The sequence below is a fragment of the Ochotona princeps genome, chromosome 7, assembly GCF_030435755.1.
Source record: "Ochotona princeps isolate mOchPri1 chromosome 7, mOchPri1.hap1, whole genome shotgun sequence".
Classification (NCBI taxonomy): domain Eukaryota; kingdom Metazoa; phylum Chordata; class Mammalia; order Lagomorpha; family Ochotonidae; genus Ochotona; species Ochotona princeps.
In genome coordinates this window covers 42,990,447-43,004,029 of record NC_080838.1, presented here as the reverse complement: position 1 = coordinate 43,004,029, position 13,583 = coordinate 42,990,447, and the positions used below count along the sequence as shown (strand labels likewise).

The 13,583-nt window shown below is 41.0% G+C and overlaps 1 protein-coding gene across 4 annotated transcripts in view; it reads left to right on the top strand.

Annotated features, from left to right (window-relative positions):
• NPNT (nephronectin) overlaps window positions 1-8,893 on the top strand; it is a 70,948-nt gene extending 62,055 nt beyond the window's left edge. For all 4 annotated transcript variants that reach the window (XM_004594278.4, XM_004594275.4, XM_004594276.4 and 1 more), the window contains 2 exons: window positions 6,136-6,392; window positions 7,717-8,893. In XM_004594278.4, coding sequence (XP_004594335.2) covers window positions 6,136-6,392; window positions 7,717-7,812 — 353 coding nt within the window. In that variant the 3' untranslated portion in view covers window positions 7,813-8,893. The remainder of the gene's footprint in view (window positions 1-6,135; window positions 6,393-7,716) is intronic.
• Window positions 8,894-13,583: the final 4,690 nt, after the last annotated feature.

The window sequence follows — 13,583 nt, the reverse complement described above, 5'->3', positions numbered from 1 at the left end:
GGCATCATGTGTGATAGATCGGTGAGTAACATTTATAGTCATGATGAGTAACTCTTTGAGGTGTAGGTACACTTGAGAGCAAATTCAAGCTCAATGCAGATAAATATGTTGCGCTTCTATGCAGATAGTTTGGGTAACATTTGATTTTTGAATTTAAATACTATGTTATAGAATAGTTCAGGACTTTTTCAGAAAAAATTTTTTATGATTTATAGTGTCTGTAAATTACTAAATCTTTTTGACCAAAATTCCTCTTATCTTTTGGTGGAATAATGGAACAGGGTTGGAAATTTGAATGACAAGGGAAAAAAAGGAAAAATGAAACATTTGGAATGGTCATTGGACAGTGTTAGTTCAGAACAATTGGAAAGGAAGTGAGTGCTGCTTGGATGATGGGATTATTCCTGATGATGGCCTGTGGCCTCTGGAGGGTGCTTTTCTGGTCTGGGTTTAAGTTTTCTGCATAAACTTAGTAAATTTGATCTTGATTAGATATTGAAGACACATTGACCTAACTCTCGTTGATTTGTGTGCCAGCATGACCAGCATCTGACAAACTAGGCTAGGGATGAATATAAAGTGTGGCTTGTGGTTTAGAAACCAGCTCCACAGCCGGGAGTTAGGGGAAGCTGTGACTAAGCACTTCATTTTGGTTCAGTGATTTATCTACTTGGGGTTCTTTCTGGTCTGAAAATGAGAGTTAGTTTGTTGTGTGTTACTGAGAAGAGAATGTTTGGAAGGAGAGGTATCTCAAAGCCAGTGGAAATAAGCCAAGAAACCTTCATGCTTGGCCCGGAGAAAATCCAATGGAGCAGGGCTGCTTGATGTTGGTTGCTCTGAGAATGAGCTTTGCAATACACAGAGCCATCTGAAAGGTGAATAGGCTGATGCGGAATTAATGAATTCTCTGAGGTGGAGGGATCTGACTGGGTGACATGGTCAGGTGTTGAAGGGTTTTTTGCATAACAGGTAAATGTTGGATTTGAAAACATTCCAATCTAGCTCTGAGAGCCTCTGGTTCAGAATGAAATGTCGCATATCGGTATGTGGGCTTCTAGCTTAAAAAACAGGGTGGAAAGGGCAGATGTCAAAGAACTGGCATAAAGGGGCAGGTGTGCACAACATGGCATATAGAATTGCAGAATATGCCAACGAATTCTAATCATACCCCGATGGGGAAAAAAAAACTGATAAAAATTTCCTTGCCATGCCATTTTTTTATTCTAGGAAGTCCAGTATAGGAGAGAGAGAGAGAGACAGAGACAGAGAGAGAGAGAAAGAGAGAGAGAGAGAGGTGTATCACATGCAAATAACAGAATATAAGCAATTACTTAGGTAATTTCTGCCTATTCTAATTGCCAAATTGCTTATTTGTTTTTATGTGGATTAAGCGATTTGTACAAGAATGTATGTTTGGATTTGTAGTTATGACTTTTTGAATGGTGTGCAGTTCTAATCTGTGCTCGAGACTGGCCATTATTTTCATACACTCATACAATTTCTAAGGATCCCTCGATCAAATGAACTCTTGAGAAACAACTGCAAAATATGTGCATTTGCAAACTTGCTCTCGTTGGTGCTGCTAGGTTCTAGTTATCACATGCACCTTGAACCTAACTATGAAATGTGAGATTAATCCATTCCTCTAATAAGTGAGAAACTGCACTGCTGACAGACGTGCTGGACTGCGGGTATGTAGCTATATACCTGAGGACACACCCTCCTCTCGCATAGATGTAAAGCTAGCCCCAGGTCCTCTCCTGGAACTGCCAACTCCAGAGAACAAGCCTTAAAGGCAGCTGACTCAGCACCCTGCCCTCCACCCATAGCTTCGGGGAATTTCCCAAAATACTCTGAAGTATGCTAGTATGTGTGTGACAAGCATGGCTACTCTAGCTTTAAAAAACATTATTGCTAATGAATGATATTTATATTTTTATGAAAGAAAGTCATATGTGAATTAATGTTTGGAAATGTGGACATTGGGAATGTATCCAGAATTTTTATCCTGCCTTGTCAAGACTTTTCTGGAAACTGGAGCTTAAGTTCTAACAGTGTCTGTTTCCTTCCCTTCCCTGATCAATTGTTTCCAATTTTCAAGTGTAAGATAAGGGCTAATGACCTCTCATATATTTTGAGTAAAAATTAAAATTGTTTCACAAGAAAAAAACCCATTATTTTGAAATGCCCCTAAATTGCTATCTCTGCCTTCCCCAGCTACGGCCTCTTAATTATCTTTCCAGAGAGGTGTTTTTGCACACAATAGCATTCCGCTCTGTACTGTGCTTCTGTCACTTCACAGTATTATCTTAACAGTTAACAAGAACATGGACTTAGAAGCCAGAATGGCTAGGCTGAAACCCAGAACCATCACTTTTTAGCTCTGAGCTAGAGCAGGTCACTGAGATGGACATGATCATCAAGGACTCCTGAACATCCTTAAAGTATGTCAGGAGTGCCTGGTGTGGAGTCACTGCGCAGGTGCTGTTAGCCCTGTGCTTGACGATGGTGCCGCATTAGGCCCTCCACAGCACGCCCATCTGTGTTGATGACTGTTCCTTTGAGTCACCAGACATCCCACAATGTATGCAAGCAGCCCTCACGGGGCGTATGCCAGACTGTGGTTCAGAGTGCCCTGCAGTGATAACCCTGCATTTTATTGTTTTATTCTTGTTTAAATACATCATGTTGGTGGAATAAATTCCTAGAGATTTGCATTTAGAATTTGGATAGATTTTACTGAGTAGCCATCTGTAAAGCTTATATCAGTTATACTGCTGTCAATGACATTCAAGAACCATCTCCAGCACAGATATTATAAAAACTTTTTTTTATCTTTGCCAAACTTATAGATAAAGGGTAAAACAACTTAATTTGCATCTTTAATTGTAAAGTCAACATTGTACGAGGTTTTCATGTTCTTAAAAAGCACTTGTTCTTTGTGATGGCTTTTCTTTTTCTTTTCTAATATTGAAAAGTTACCTACATAAAAAGGAAAATGTTTCCTTTTTCATGTGTTTCAAATGTTTAAATTTTTTATATCTTAAAAAAGTGCAAATTTGGAAACTTAAGTGCTTTCCAATAGAAATGATTAATGACAATCTTACAGATACGACATATCAATATTTCCTGACATAAAATGGCTGCTATATCAACATTGTCAATTGAAAGACTGTTTTGTTTATTTCCAAGTCAGAGTTCCATAAAGAGAGGTTAGGGGAGACAGAACTATTTTTCATCTCCTGGTTCCTGTGCCAAATGTCCACAACACCCAGAGCTGGGCTGGTGGGAAGCCAGGAGGACAAGTTCCATCTAGATGTCCCACATGCACAGCAGGGGCCCAAGGCCCTTAGCAGAGAGCCATATTTGAAGTGGAGCAGGCAGGTCACAAAGTAGTGCTTGTATGGGATGCAGGCATTATAGGTGGCAGCTTAAACAACTGTAACACAGTGCAGCCCCACCACGCTGCAAATTTGCATTCATTTTTAAATGTTCATATTTGCCTACCTTTGAAAAGTTTGAAAGTCTAAAATGTCTGAGTTTGGGATTATGATTTATTTAAACCTTTATGCTTCTCTCTTTGTGACTCTATCTTTGAAATTTAAAAATAAATGAGTAAATTAAAATTGTACCATGTAACTTTCTATATAAGTCCTTCGGTATCTGTTATTTATTTTTCCACATCACAAGTACTTCAGATGTGATGCTTTCAACTGAATTAAAAACTTGAAAATAGTTTTGGATTTAATCCAATATTTTGGAATCTGAAGTGAAAATTCTGTTTAATAGGAAACCTGCCTGGGAGGTGAAATCGATTTTTTCCTTGTTTCTGTTCTGAATTCATAACATTTAATTACAAAGAAAAATTTCTTCATGGAAGAAATAAAAGCAGAGCTTCCTGCTTAATATACCCACATCTCACATCACAGAACCTGGGGCCAGTTCCTGACTCCATCTGACTCTAACTTCCTGCCAAGGCAGACCCTGGGAGCCGGTGGTAATGACTCAAGTAATCGAGTTCTCACAATCCACTTGGAAGAACCCCTTTGACATGTGTCCTGGCTGAACCCCAGCTGTCATAGGCGTTTGAACACTAGGGAAAGGGAGTTCTGTCTCTCAAATTGAAACAGAACAACGGCAACAACAACAAATCAAACTCCAAACCTTGGTTCCCTCAGAGCAGCTCTGTAGGGAAAAAATAACTGTAACCTTATTTATCATGTTTAAAATTAGGGGGTTTTAAAATACACATAGAAAAAGGTTGTTTTAAATCTGTGATCAGGAACCGTGGTTTGTTCAGGCAATCACATGGAATGCCATGGGGCTGCATTCCATAGAGACTGAAGGTCAGCTGGCAGATGAACTGTTATAACCTCATAGTCTTTATCAGAACACCTGTGATGCTTCAAAATCTAACTGATATACAGACATTTTAAATCCATGTAAGTGTTTTAGGCCCAAACAGTATCTGGACTAATTAGTGGGAGAAAGACGTGCAGTGGTGAGAGGAAGTAAAAAAAAAGTTACATGTGCAGTTTTAGGAATGGAAGCACTTCAGCACCTATTTCCATGCAGGAGTTTTGCTGGGTTTTTTTTGGCATATCATTTATTCACTCAAAGAACAGTTTTTATCGCCCAGTCCTCTAGGAGTGTGTAGAGGAGGTTTGGGAGAAAGGAAGCTTCTGACGTGAGACGGTCCCACAGCCTCTGGGTGCACCTGACACATTGCCTAGCACGGCTAAGCAACCCCTGGATCTCCACTGGGAGTGAAGGCGACATTGCAGTCTTAGGTGTTGCATGATTTTTTAACTGAGAAGGCAATGGCGTTCCTACTCAGAGCCACGTGTTCAGCACTGCAACCTCATGTTTCCTGTGGACAGAGCAGAGTCGCAGCATCGTGTTTCTCAGCTGGCTGACATGAAACGGCCAGAGAGGAATGTCATTTGTGCGCAGATTGAGTTTCAAAAACATCTCTTACAGCCCCCACGTCACTGCTGCTGCTACTTTGATTTAAAGCTGCAGTTTCCCTGACAACGGAGGGATGCACATTCCCTAGCCCCAGGAGTCTGAGGACATCGCCAAAGTCATCTGGCCAGAGTGGAAGTTTTAATGAACATTTTGTGTTCATGAGTACAGAAGGCAGTATGTGCCTAAATAACAGTATGGATTTGTTACAACATAAAACATCTTTTTACAGAGTTAAGGAAATTGATGCTCCTGGAAGATGGGAGGGGTTTCCAGGACCCCTCTGCAGCCTGCTGGGGTGAAGTATATGTCAGTGTGAGAGGCATGGCCATCTCTGTTTTTGTTTTTAAGATGTATGCATTTTATTGGAAAGATGGAAAGAGAAGGAAAGAAAGAGGGAGATCTTCCATCTGCTAATTCACTCTCCAAATGCAAACAACAGCCAGAGTTGGGCTGATCTTCAGCTGGGAGCTGGGAGATCCTGCTGGGTCTCCCATGAGTCCCATCTTCTATTTTCACAGGCAAATCAGCAGGGAGCTGGAGCACCATGTGTAACCAGGACTCAAACCGTTATCCATGCGAAATATTGACAATGCAGGCAGAGGCTTAACCTACTACTCATGGCAACAGTCCCTGGTTCTTTCGTTTCTTTGTTTTGTTTTGCTTTGCTTTAAGATCTTTCTGTATTTAGTGATTTTAAAATAGAGGAGAGAATAAATGGATGGCTGTCCTTTAAATGAACATGTCCAGAAGTCCACATAGGAAACGCTCTGTGCAACCTAGGGTCAGTTCTGCCAGCCTCGCAGCTGGCCCGGCAGAGGGTGTCAGTATCAGCTAAGCGTGAAGCTGTATGTGTGTGTTGGCGGACACTTACGTTTGTCTCATCACTTTCCATTGGGAATATTCATGGTGCTCAGAAGGCTAATTTGTTTATCCTCATCACAACTTGTACTCTTCAGGAGCAGAGTGTTCTCTGTCAACACATGTCAGAGAATTTAAGACAGGCGTAAAAAAAAGTCATGTTTTTCTCCATCCAAAAGCTGGAATTCTTTGCAGAGGACCTCGCAGTCTAAAGTTTGTTCAAGCAGTAAAGCCCGTGCCCATGCTGTTTGTGCCCGCCAGGGGTCTCGTCGCCCACACACATACACGGCCCTGCTTTTGCCATTGCAGGTGGACAGTATCTGACAGTCTCGGCCGCCAAAGCCCCAGGGGGAAAAGCCGCTCGCTTGGTGCTACCTCTCGGCCACCTCATGCATGCAGGGGACCTGTGCCTGTCCTTCAGGCACAAGGTGACGGGGCTGCACGCAGGCACACTCCAGATGTTTGTGAGAAAACATGGGGTCCACGGAGCAGCCCTGTGGGGAAGAAATGGTGGCCATGGCTGGAGGCAAACAGAGATCACCTTGCGAGGGGCTGACGTCAAGAGCGTAAGTAGACCCATGAAGGAGGCAGCATCTGGGAGGTTTTCCTTTCATAGGAGAACTCTGGGATCTGAATTTGAAGAGGCTGGCTCTATGAATTCAGGCCCAGACAAAGCTTTGTGGCATTCTGGGCATGCTAACTCTGTTCATTGCCCCTTTCCATAACCCCATTCTGCTGCTACTTCCTTCTTCGTTGCAACCCAGCCCTGCCCAAGACTCATTGTTAATGAATAACAACCAAACCAAAAAAATTGGGACTAGAAAAGTAAAGACAGTTCATGGCAACTTCAAAGGGTAGGGGTGGTGAGCTTAACTCTCCTTGCTGTCCCTTTTCCTTCAAGCTCCTTCCATCATATATTGCTATGGAGCTGATTTCTTTAAATTCCATTTTTTTCCCCTTTGCCTCAGAGATCACAGTTAAGCAGCCTTGAGGGGTAACCCTGACTGTAATTAGAAAGTTCTGTTTAAGACAGGATGTGGAAAAGACTGGCTGAATATATAAATTTTGTCTTAGGTAATTAAGTCATAGGTAGCAAAGAAGTAATCTACATGAAAATTAATGAATGTATTTGGGAAAACATAGTCTTTCCATTGATGGCTGTAAGATTTTATCTCTTAGGAGATTCTGTATCCATGTCCGTCTTTATAGTTTCCAGAGGCTATTTTAGAAAGAAAAGAGACTTCATTAACATAGCTGTCATCAGAGTACTTTCACTGCTTGATTTTTTCCTTAAAACTTTTGTTAATATTTACAGTTCTCTGGAGAAATCATATAGTATTATGAATTATTTCTCAAAATCGATGAGTTTGATTCTGGTTTTTGAAAAAGCAAGAGTTTTCTACAGAAGGTATAATGCAAGAACAGTGAAAGCCGAATAGTGTGATTTGATTTTTGTATTTGATTTTTGGCAGTAAACTACATGGCCGAAAAGGAGGAACTCAGAAACACTTCATGTAGGCTGCCTGATTATGATCTCTCTGAGACTTGGCTCTCATTCTCTGACCTTTATATCCCATCACATTCTTCCCATCTTGATTACCTCTGACAGGGAGCATACTTTACATGCATCCATAAAATTCCAGTAGTCTATTAGAATGACTTTTTAAAGAGTAACTGATTCTGGGTCGTTTGCCCTGATGAACAGTTGCCTGATGCCTAAAGTTTCTTCTAAAAGACAAGCCTCCAGTAACACTGGCACCCCTGTGTTCTTTCCTCCTGCTGAATAAGTTCCAAATTGAGTTTGGGGGAAGGTTTGCCTTTGTTTTTGCTAAGAGCGGGCGCTGGAAAGGGGCAGAGGAGGCTTGACTGGTGTGTGCATTCTTTCCCTAGGTCATCTTCAAAGGTGAAAAAAGGCGTGGTCACACTGGGGAGATTGGATTGGATGATGTGAGCTTGAGAAAAGGCCACTGCTCGGAAGAACGCTAACATCTCCAGAACTAGCAGTGAACTACTGGGTCGTTCCCTCTTCTTGTTTCCAATCCTCACCTTCTCTCCTCTTCTCCCCCCTCACCAGGCCTAAGAGAAGAGTGGGTCAGGAGAGAGTCGGCTTGGTAACTCATGTCTCACTGGCCTGCTTTAGCAATCCCAATGAGCAGTGACAGGGGCACCTATAGATACACACAAATAACCTTTGGATGTTGCCTTCTGCCCTGTGTCTTTTAGGAAGGCTTTTGGCGTGGGTTATCCGTACCTTCTTCCTGATTATAAGATGCTCCTTGTATCAAAGTATAGAAGAAGTTTTCAAAAGGAAACTGTACAAGTGACCATTCTGTTATCTCTTCAGTGTTGTACCGTGGAGTAGTGCTGATGTCCCTTGAGATGTACAATATACAATGTACTTGTGAAACTGGCTTACCCTCTTCACTTTAGGTAGTTCTGGCCTGCCCTGAACCCTGACTTTTACTGTTGATTACTTTGTAAAACAAGGGTGTGTAATATATCAAGATGCATCTATTCTTATTATCTGTGTTTTCTTTTAAAGATAGTTATATAGAGTGGGCATGTAATCTCTCATAAGTAGTAGTCCATTTTGTGTAAATGTGTTATTAAGTATTTACATGTTTCTAATATTTACAGACTCTAGTTGCAAAATAAAAGGCAGCTTTTGATCTCTTGAGTTAAAGATACCTGAAATGACATTCAGTTCTGTGACTTTATTTTGGAAGCAAAAGCATATTGGCACACGTGTCAGTTTGTGGTAGTGAAGTGATGAATTTTTTGGCTTGAGCTTGAGTTTGGTATCTAGAAAGGATAGTAAATCATTCAGGGAGACAAAAACTGCAGTTAGTAATAACTACTTCAAGTTGTACTTTAAGGCCGACAGCCTCTACTGTTATAACATGGCTCTCTGGTAGCATGTGAGACGCTCTGTAAAAGTTTTGGGTGTTCTAGAGAAAATGTGTTTTAGGTGGAAGCGGGGTGAGTGGAAGCATAGGGGAAGGGCCATGGGACAGATTTTCATATTAAGTTTTAAGTCGATGTAAATTAGACTGGTGTAGCTCATACATCATGAGACATACATACCAGAATGGGATAGGAAGCAAATTTCAAGCTTGGAGGCATCTGGGTGTATTGTAATGGAGATTCCCCATTTGGGGGAAGCAGGGTAAGACTGTAATTCTAAGATCCATGAATGCCCAGTACAATTTCTTCTCTGTATATTCTACCTTTCTTCTGCTTTTAATGGCTTTTAAAAGTCAACTTACTTCTAAGGCGTTTCTTCATTTCTGATCCAGTAATCAAAATATTCTCTGCTGTTTTTGCCAGGAATCACAAAGATGATTAAAGGGTTGGAAAAAAGGATCTGTGATGAGAAAATAAAGGAGCTGGGATTATTCAGCCTGGAGAAGAGAAGACTGAGGGGCAAACCCTTGATGGTTTTCAAGTATATGAAGGGTTGGCACAGAGAGGATGGTGACCAGCTGTTCCCCATATGCACTAAGAATAGCACGAGAGGAAGCAGCCTTAGCCAGGAGTGTGAGGGAGTGTTTCCTGACCGGGACAGTTGTTAATTTGGAACCCTTTATAGAAAAAGAACTCTCTCTCCCTCTCCCTCTCTTACTCTCTGTCTCTCTCCCCGCCCCTCCTTCTACCTCTCTCCCCCTCTCTCTCTCCTAGCCCCCTCTCCCTCTCTCCCTCTCTTTTTCTCTCTCCCTTTTTCCCTCCAGCTTCTGTTTCTTCCTACCCCATCAGATTTTCAAAAATCAGATCAAGATTTCGGATGGTTAAAGATGTTCTTTATTCCAAGGTAAAGTAACAGGTTCCCGAGCGTCCCAGAAGAGGTTTTGATCCCTTGAGTATGTAAAGAAAATATGCAGAAGTAATCTGGAGTAAGATCAAATTGAGGCAGTTCCCTAGTGAACTCCCAGCGGAGGGAGATCAAAAGAGGCGGGGTCCACCTAATGCTGAGCCTACTCAGATGTCTCCATTTTGCCAAACCTAGCAGTATTAAAGCAAAAAGTAAACAGTAATTTTTAAAAAATCCTATTTGTACCAAAAGAGTATGATTGACAGATGTTTCATTATCTCAGAAACGTGCCAGTGTAATGGTGTTTAAAGCCTTCTTTTTCTTGGTTAACGTGTAAGCCTTGTATTGCTCAGTGGATGATGCTTCAGGTGTTTTTAAACAGACCCCAGCAAGGAACACAGTTCAGAAAGATTTTTGTCTGGTGCATTCTCTTTGCTGTGTGTATGATAAGATAATTTAGCTTCTGGAAAAAGTGCAGTGTCTGGCACCTCCCACCCTTTCCTTTAGGGGGGTAGTACCTTTCAGTTTCCCTACCCAGTTGGGATCTCCCATGTTTCACAGAATGGTAACACATTTAGAACACCAGGTACAATATAAGGCCTTTTATCATTTAAGTTGGTAAGAGCTGAACTGGACAGGGAATACAAATCATTAATCCTTTGAGTGGAAGCCAAAAAAGTATGGCTTTAATTCCATTTTTAATGATCCATTTCCTTTCTGGCCATATAACTGCACAAATAAAGATGAAAGGGGAAAATAATTGAAAATTTCACTCTTAGGTGCCAATAATACGTTGCACTAAACTGATGGAAGAAGTTATCCAAAGTACTGTATAACAGCCTGTTTATTATTTAATGTTTTCTAAAGTGAAAATGTTAGTGGTTTTCCAAACAGCCAAATAAAGCAATTCTTTGTAAATAAAAATATTGTTAATAATACCAGTGGTCTGTTTCTTATTGCTTTGAACTTTATCTGTTGTGACTGGGAAAAGTGTGCTGCCGGAGCACCTTGATGATTCATAAAAGTCATTCATAGTAGAACCCCCTTTACTGGTTGGTAGGATGCTTACATGACGGTGATTCTAGGTTGTACCATATGAAACACTTTTCATCAGCATGCACATCCAAAGACATCAGACCTTTGTTGTATCTCTAGCAAAGTGCTTTAGTTGTGCTTTACTCTAAATGTGTGCTTCCAATTCTTTGATGAAGACACAGGACAAGCTATAAGAAGTTTAGGCAATAAAGGCAAAAAAAAAAAATAGGATAACATACTAAAGCCTTCTGCAAAGGAAAACACAAAGAGGCAACTGACAGAATGAAAGAAAATATTAGCCAACTATATATCTGATACAGGGCTAATATCCAGGCCACATAAGGAGTTCAAGAAATTCAACAATCTAGTTTAGAAGTGATCTGACGATATGAACAGGCATTGTCAAAGAATGAAATGCAAATGGCCAACAAACACATGAAAGAGGCTCAGAATCACCAGCCATTGCAAAAATGCAAATAGAAACCACAGTGAGATTTTGCCTCACTCCGCTTTTAGAACAGTCAGCAAATAGAAAAAAAAAAAAAAGGTCAACTGCTGGTGAGGGTGTCGGGGGATATGGTAGCCTGTTGGGAATATATGTCTGTTATGTATAGTGTATCTATTACGGAGACATTATGGCGATTACTCGAAATCTGAAATAGATCTACCATATTACGCAGTCATTCCAATCCTGGGAAATTACCCAAAGGAAATGAAACTGGTACAATGGAGAGTTACCTGTATCCATGTGTTTATAGCAGCTCAGTTCCCTATTGCAAGGAAACAGGATCAACCCAGATGCCATCGACTAATACTTGGATACAGAAATTGTACTGTATTGTACACACACACGATAGTTACTTAGTTATGTAAAAGAATGTGATCCTGTCTTTCACAACAAAATATATGTAATTGGAGACCATTATACTTAGCGAAATAAGCCAGTCCCCCAAAGACAAATATCATGCTTTTCTTAATTTGTGGTAGTTCATATACAGAGTATAAAATAATGATATGAGCAAAATAATTCTGAGATTTGAGTATTATTTATAGTTATTGTCTATATTCTTCGGGAACAGTGGATTTTCCACTTGTTGAAATGTTTAGTGGAGACTAAGCTTGTAATTATAAAGTTGAACATATGTCAATGTAAAAATAAAAGGAAAAGGGAGTGTGGAAGAGGAGGGTAGGTTTGGAGAGCATCATGCTCTTAAGGCAGTATATACTGCTTTTATATTTTAAATGAATAAAAATTGAAAAATGCATAGCTCTGTATGAATTGTAAGTGAAAAGTCTTTTTACTGGTGACTTTGTTAGCTTAGAACATTTTGCTCATATTTCAGTAATCTTTCTTGATGGAGAAAATAGCTGTAAAGAAACTAAATGAAAGCTTTAACAATAAAAGTCCTTCTCCAGAGTTGTGCAAAGCATAATTAAAAGCTTCTTTCCAGTACTTAGAGAACTCTTGGCAACTGAAGGACTCAAATCTTGGATAAGCAGGAAACTTAAGTAAAAAGTACAGAAAAACTGCATATTACCTGATCTTGTGGTTCTTTCCTAATCATCCCCTCAATATCTGAGAAAGTTGAGGCTTTCTGAACATGATAAGTAAGGAGTTAGAATTTAGGGGTGGGGTTCGTAGTACCGTGGGTTAAGCTGCTGCGTGGGAATGCTCAGATACCATATCTGAGACCCTGGGTTCGTGTCCCATCTCAAATTCCAGTCAAGCTTCCTCCTAACACACACCCTGGGAGGCGGCAGGTGATGGCTCAAGTGCTTGGTTCTCTGTCACCCCTGTGGGAAACTTGGATTGACTTCTGGCTTCTGGCTTCCATCCAGCCCAGCCCCAGCAAAATTCACCAATTTTCCAGCTGTGATTGCGTGTATGGGTCTAGGACCCCACACTAATGTGTATGTCCCTTTCTAGGCTTTCAGTCTGGAGAGAGAGACATCAAACTCTTTCCTAAAGACAGAATTCTCACTTGAAAAGCATGGGATGCCTGGAAGTTTCTGAAACATGGCTATCAGTGCCATCCCCCACTGCTTTTCAGACTTCTGTGTACATGGAAATCACCTGGATTCCTCTTCAATTTCTGCTGCTGCTTCCATGGGCCTGGCTGCCGTGGGCCAACAGGAGAAGCTGTGTGTCTAATTAGCTCCCAGCTGGTGCCCATATTGCCAATCCTTAGGCCACAGTTTGAGAGGCGAAACCTTAACGAGGAGATCCTGTGGAGTCCTGTGGCTATTAATACTGTTAGAAAGCTGGGGGCTTACGTAGCTGTAAGATCTGCATTTCTTCGAGTTCTAGCGTATTATTCTCTTTCCAAAAACTTTGGAGCATGAAATACACTTACCTATCTGGTGCAGAACATTGCCTCCCCCTGTGGATCCTCAGGGTAAGGAAGTCACAAAGAGGAGGGAAATGAAGTGAAGCAGCGATGAAGGAAGGCAACATTTAAGAAGAAAAAGGGACATTCGTGAATTGGAGAAGACTTCATGGAAACACTTCAGGGATCCAAGATGCAGGAATCTCAACTGGAATTACAATAAAGGTTAGTTCCAACTTGATTTTTCTGGAAGTCATTCATGTACAGCTAAAAACTGGTCACTTAATTTCTTAGAGAAGATTCTTTGTTTTATGTGTAAGTTCAAGGTTTGCAGGAAGCCCCCTCTGTGTTCTGCAATTACTCCAAACCAGCCTTGTCATACTTGTTGCATGCTGCTAACACAGTGGCTCCTGAATAGGGGAAGTTTTGGGCATCGGGGCAAGTTTGGCAGGGTCTGGAAACATCTTTTGTCATTACAACTTAGGGGTTCTACTGGCATCTGGTAGGTAGAAGCCAGGGATATTGTTAATTATCCTGGAAGAAATGGGACACCCCTGCATTGGATTCTATGGCCTGGAAGGCCAGTC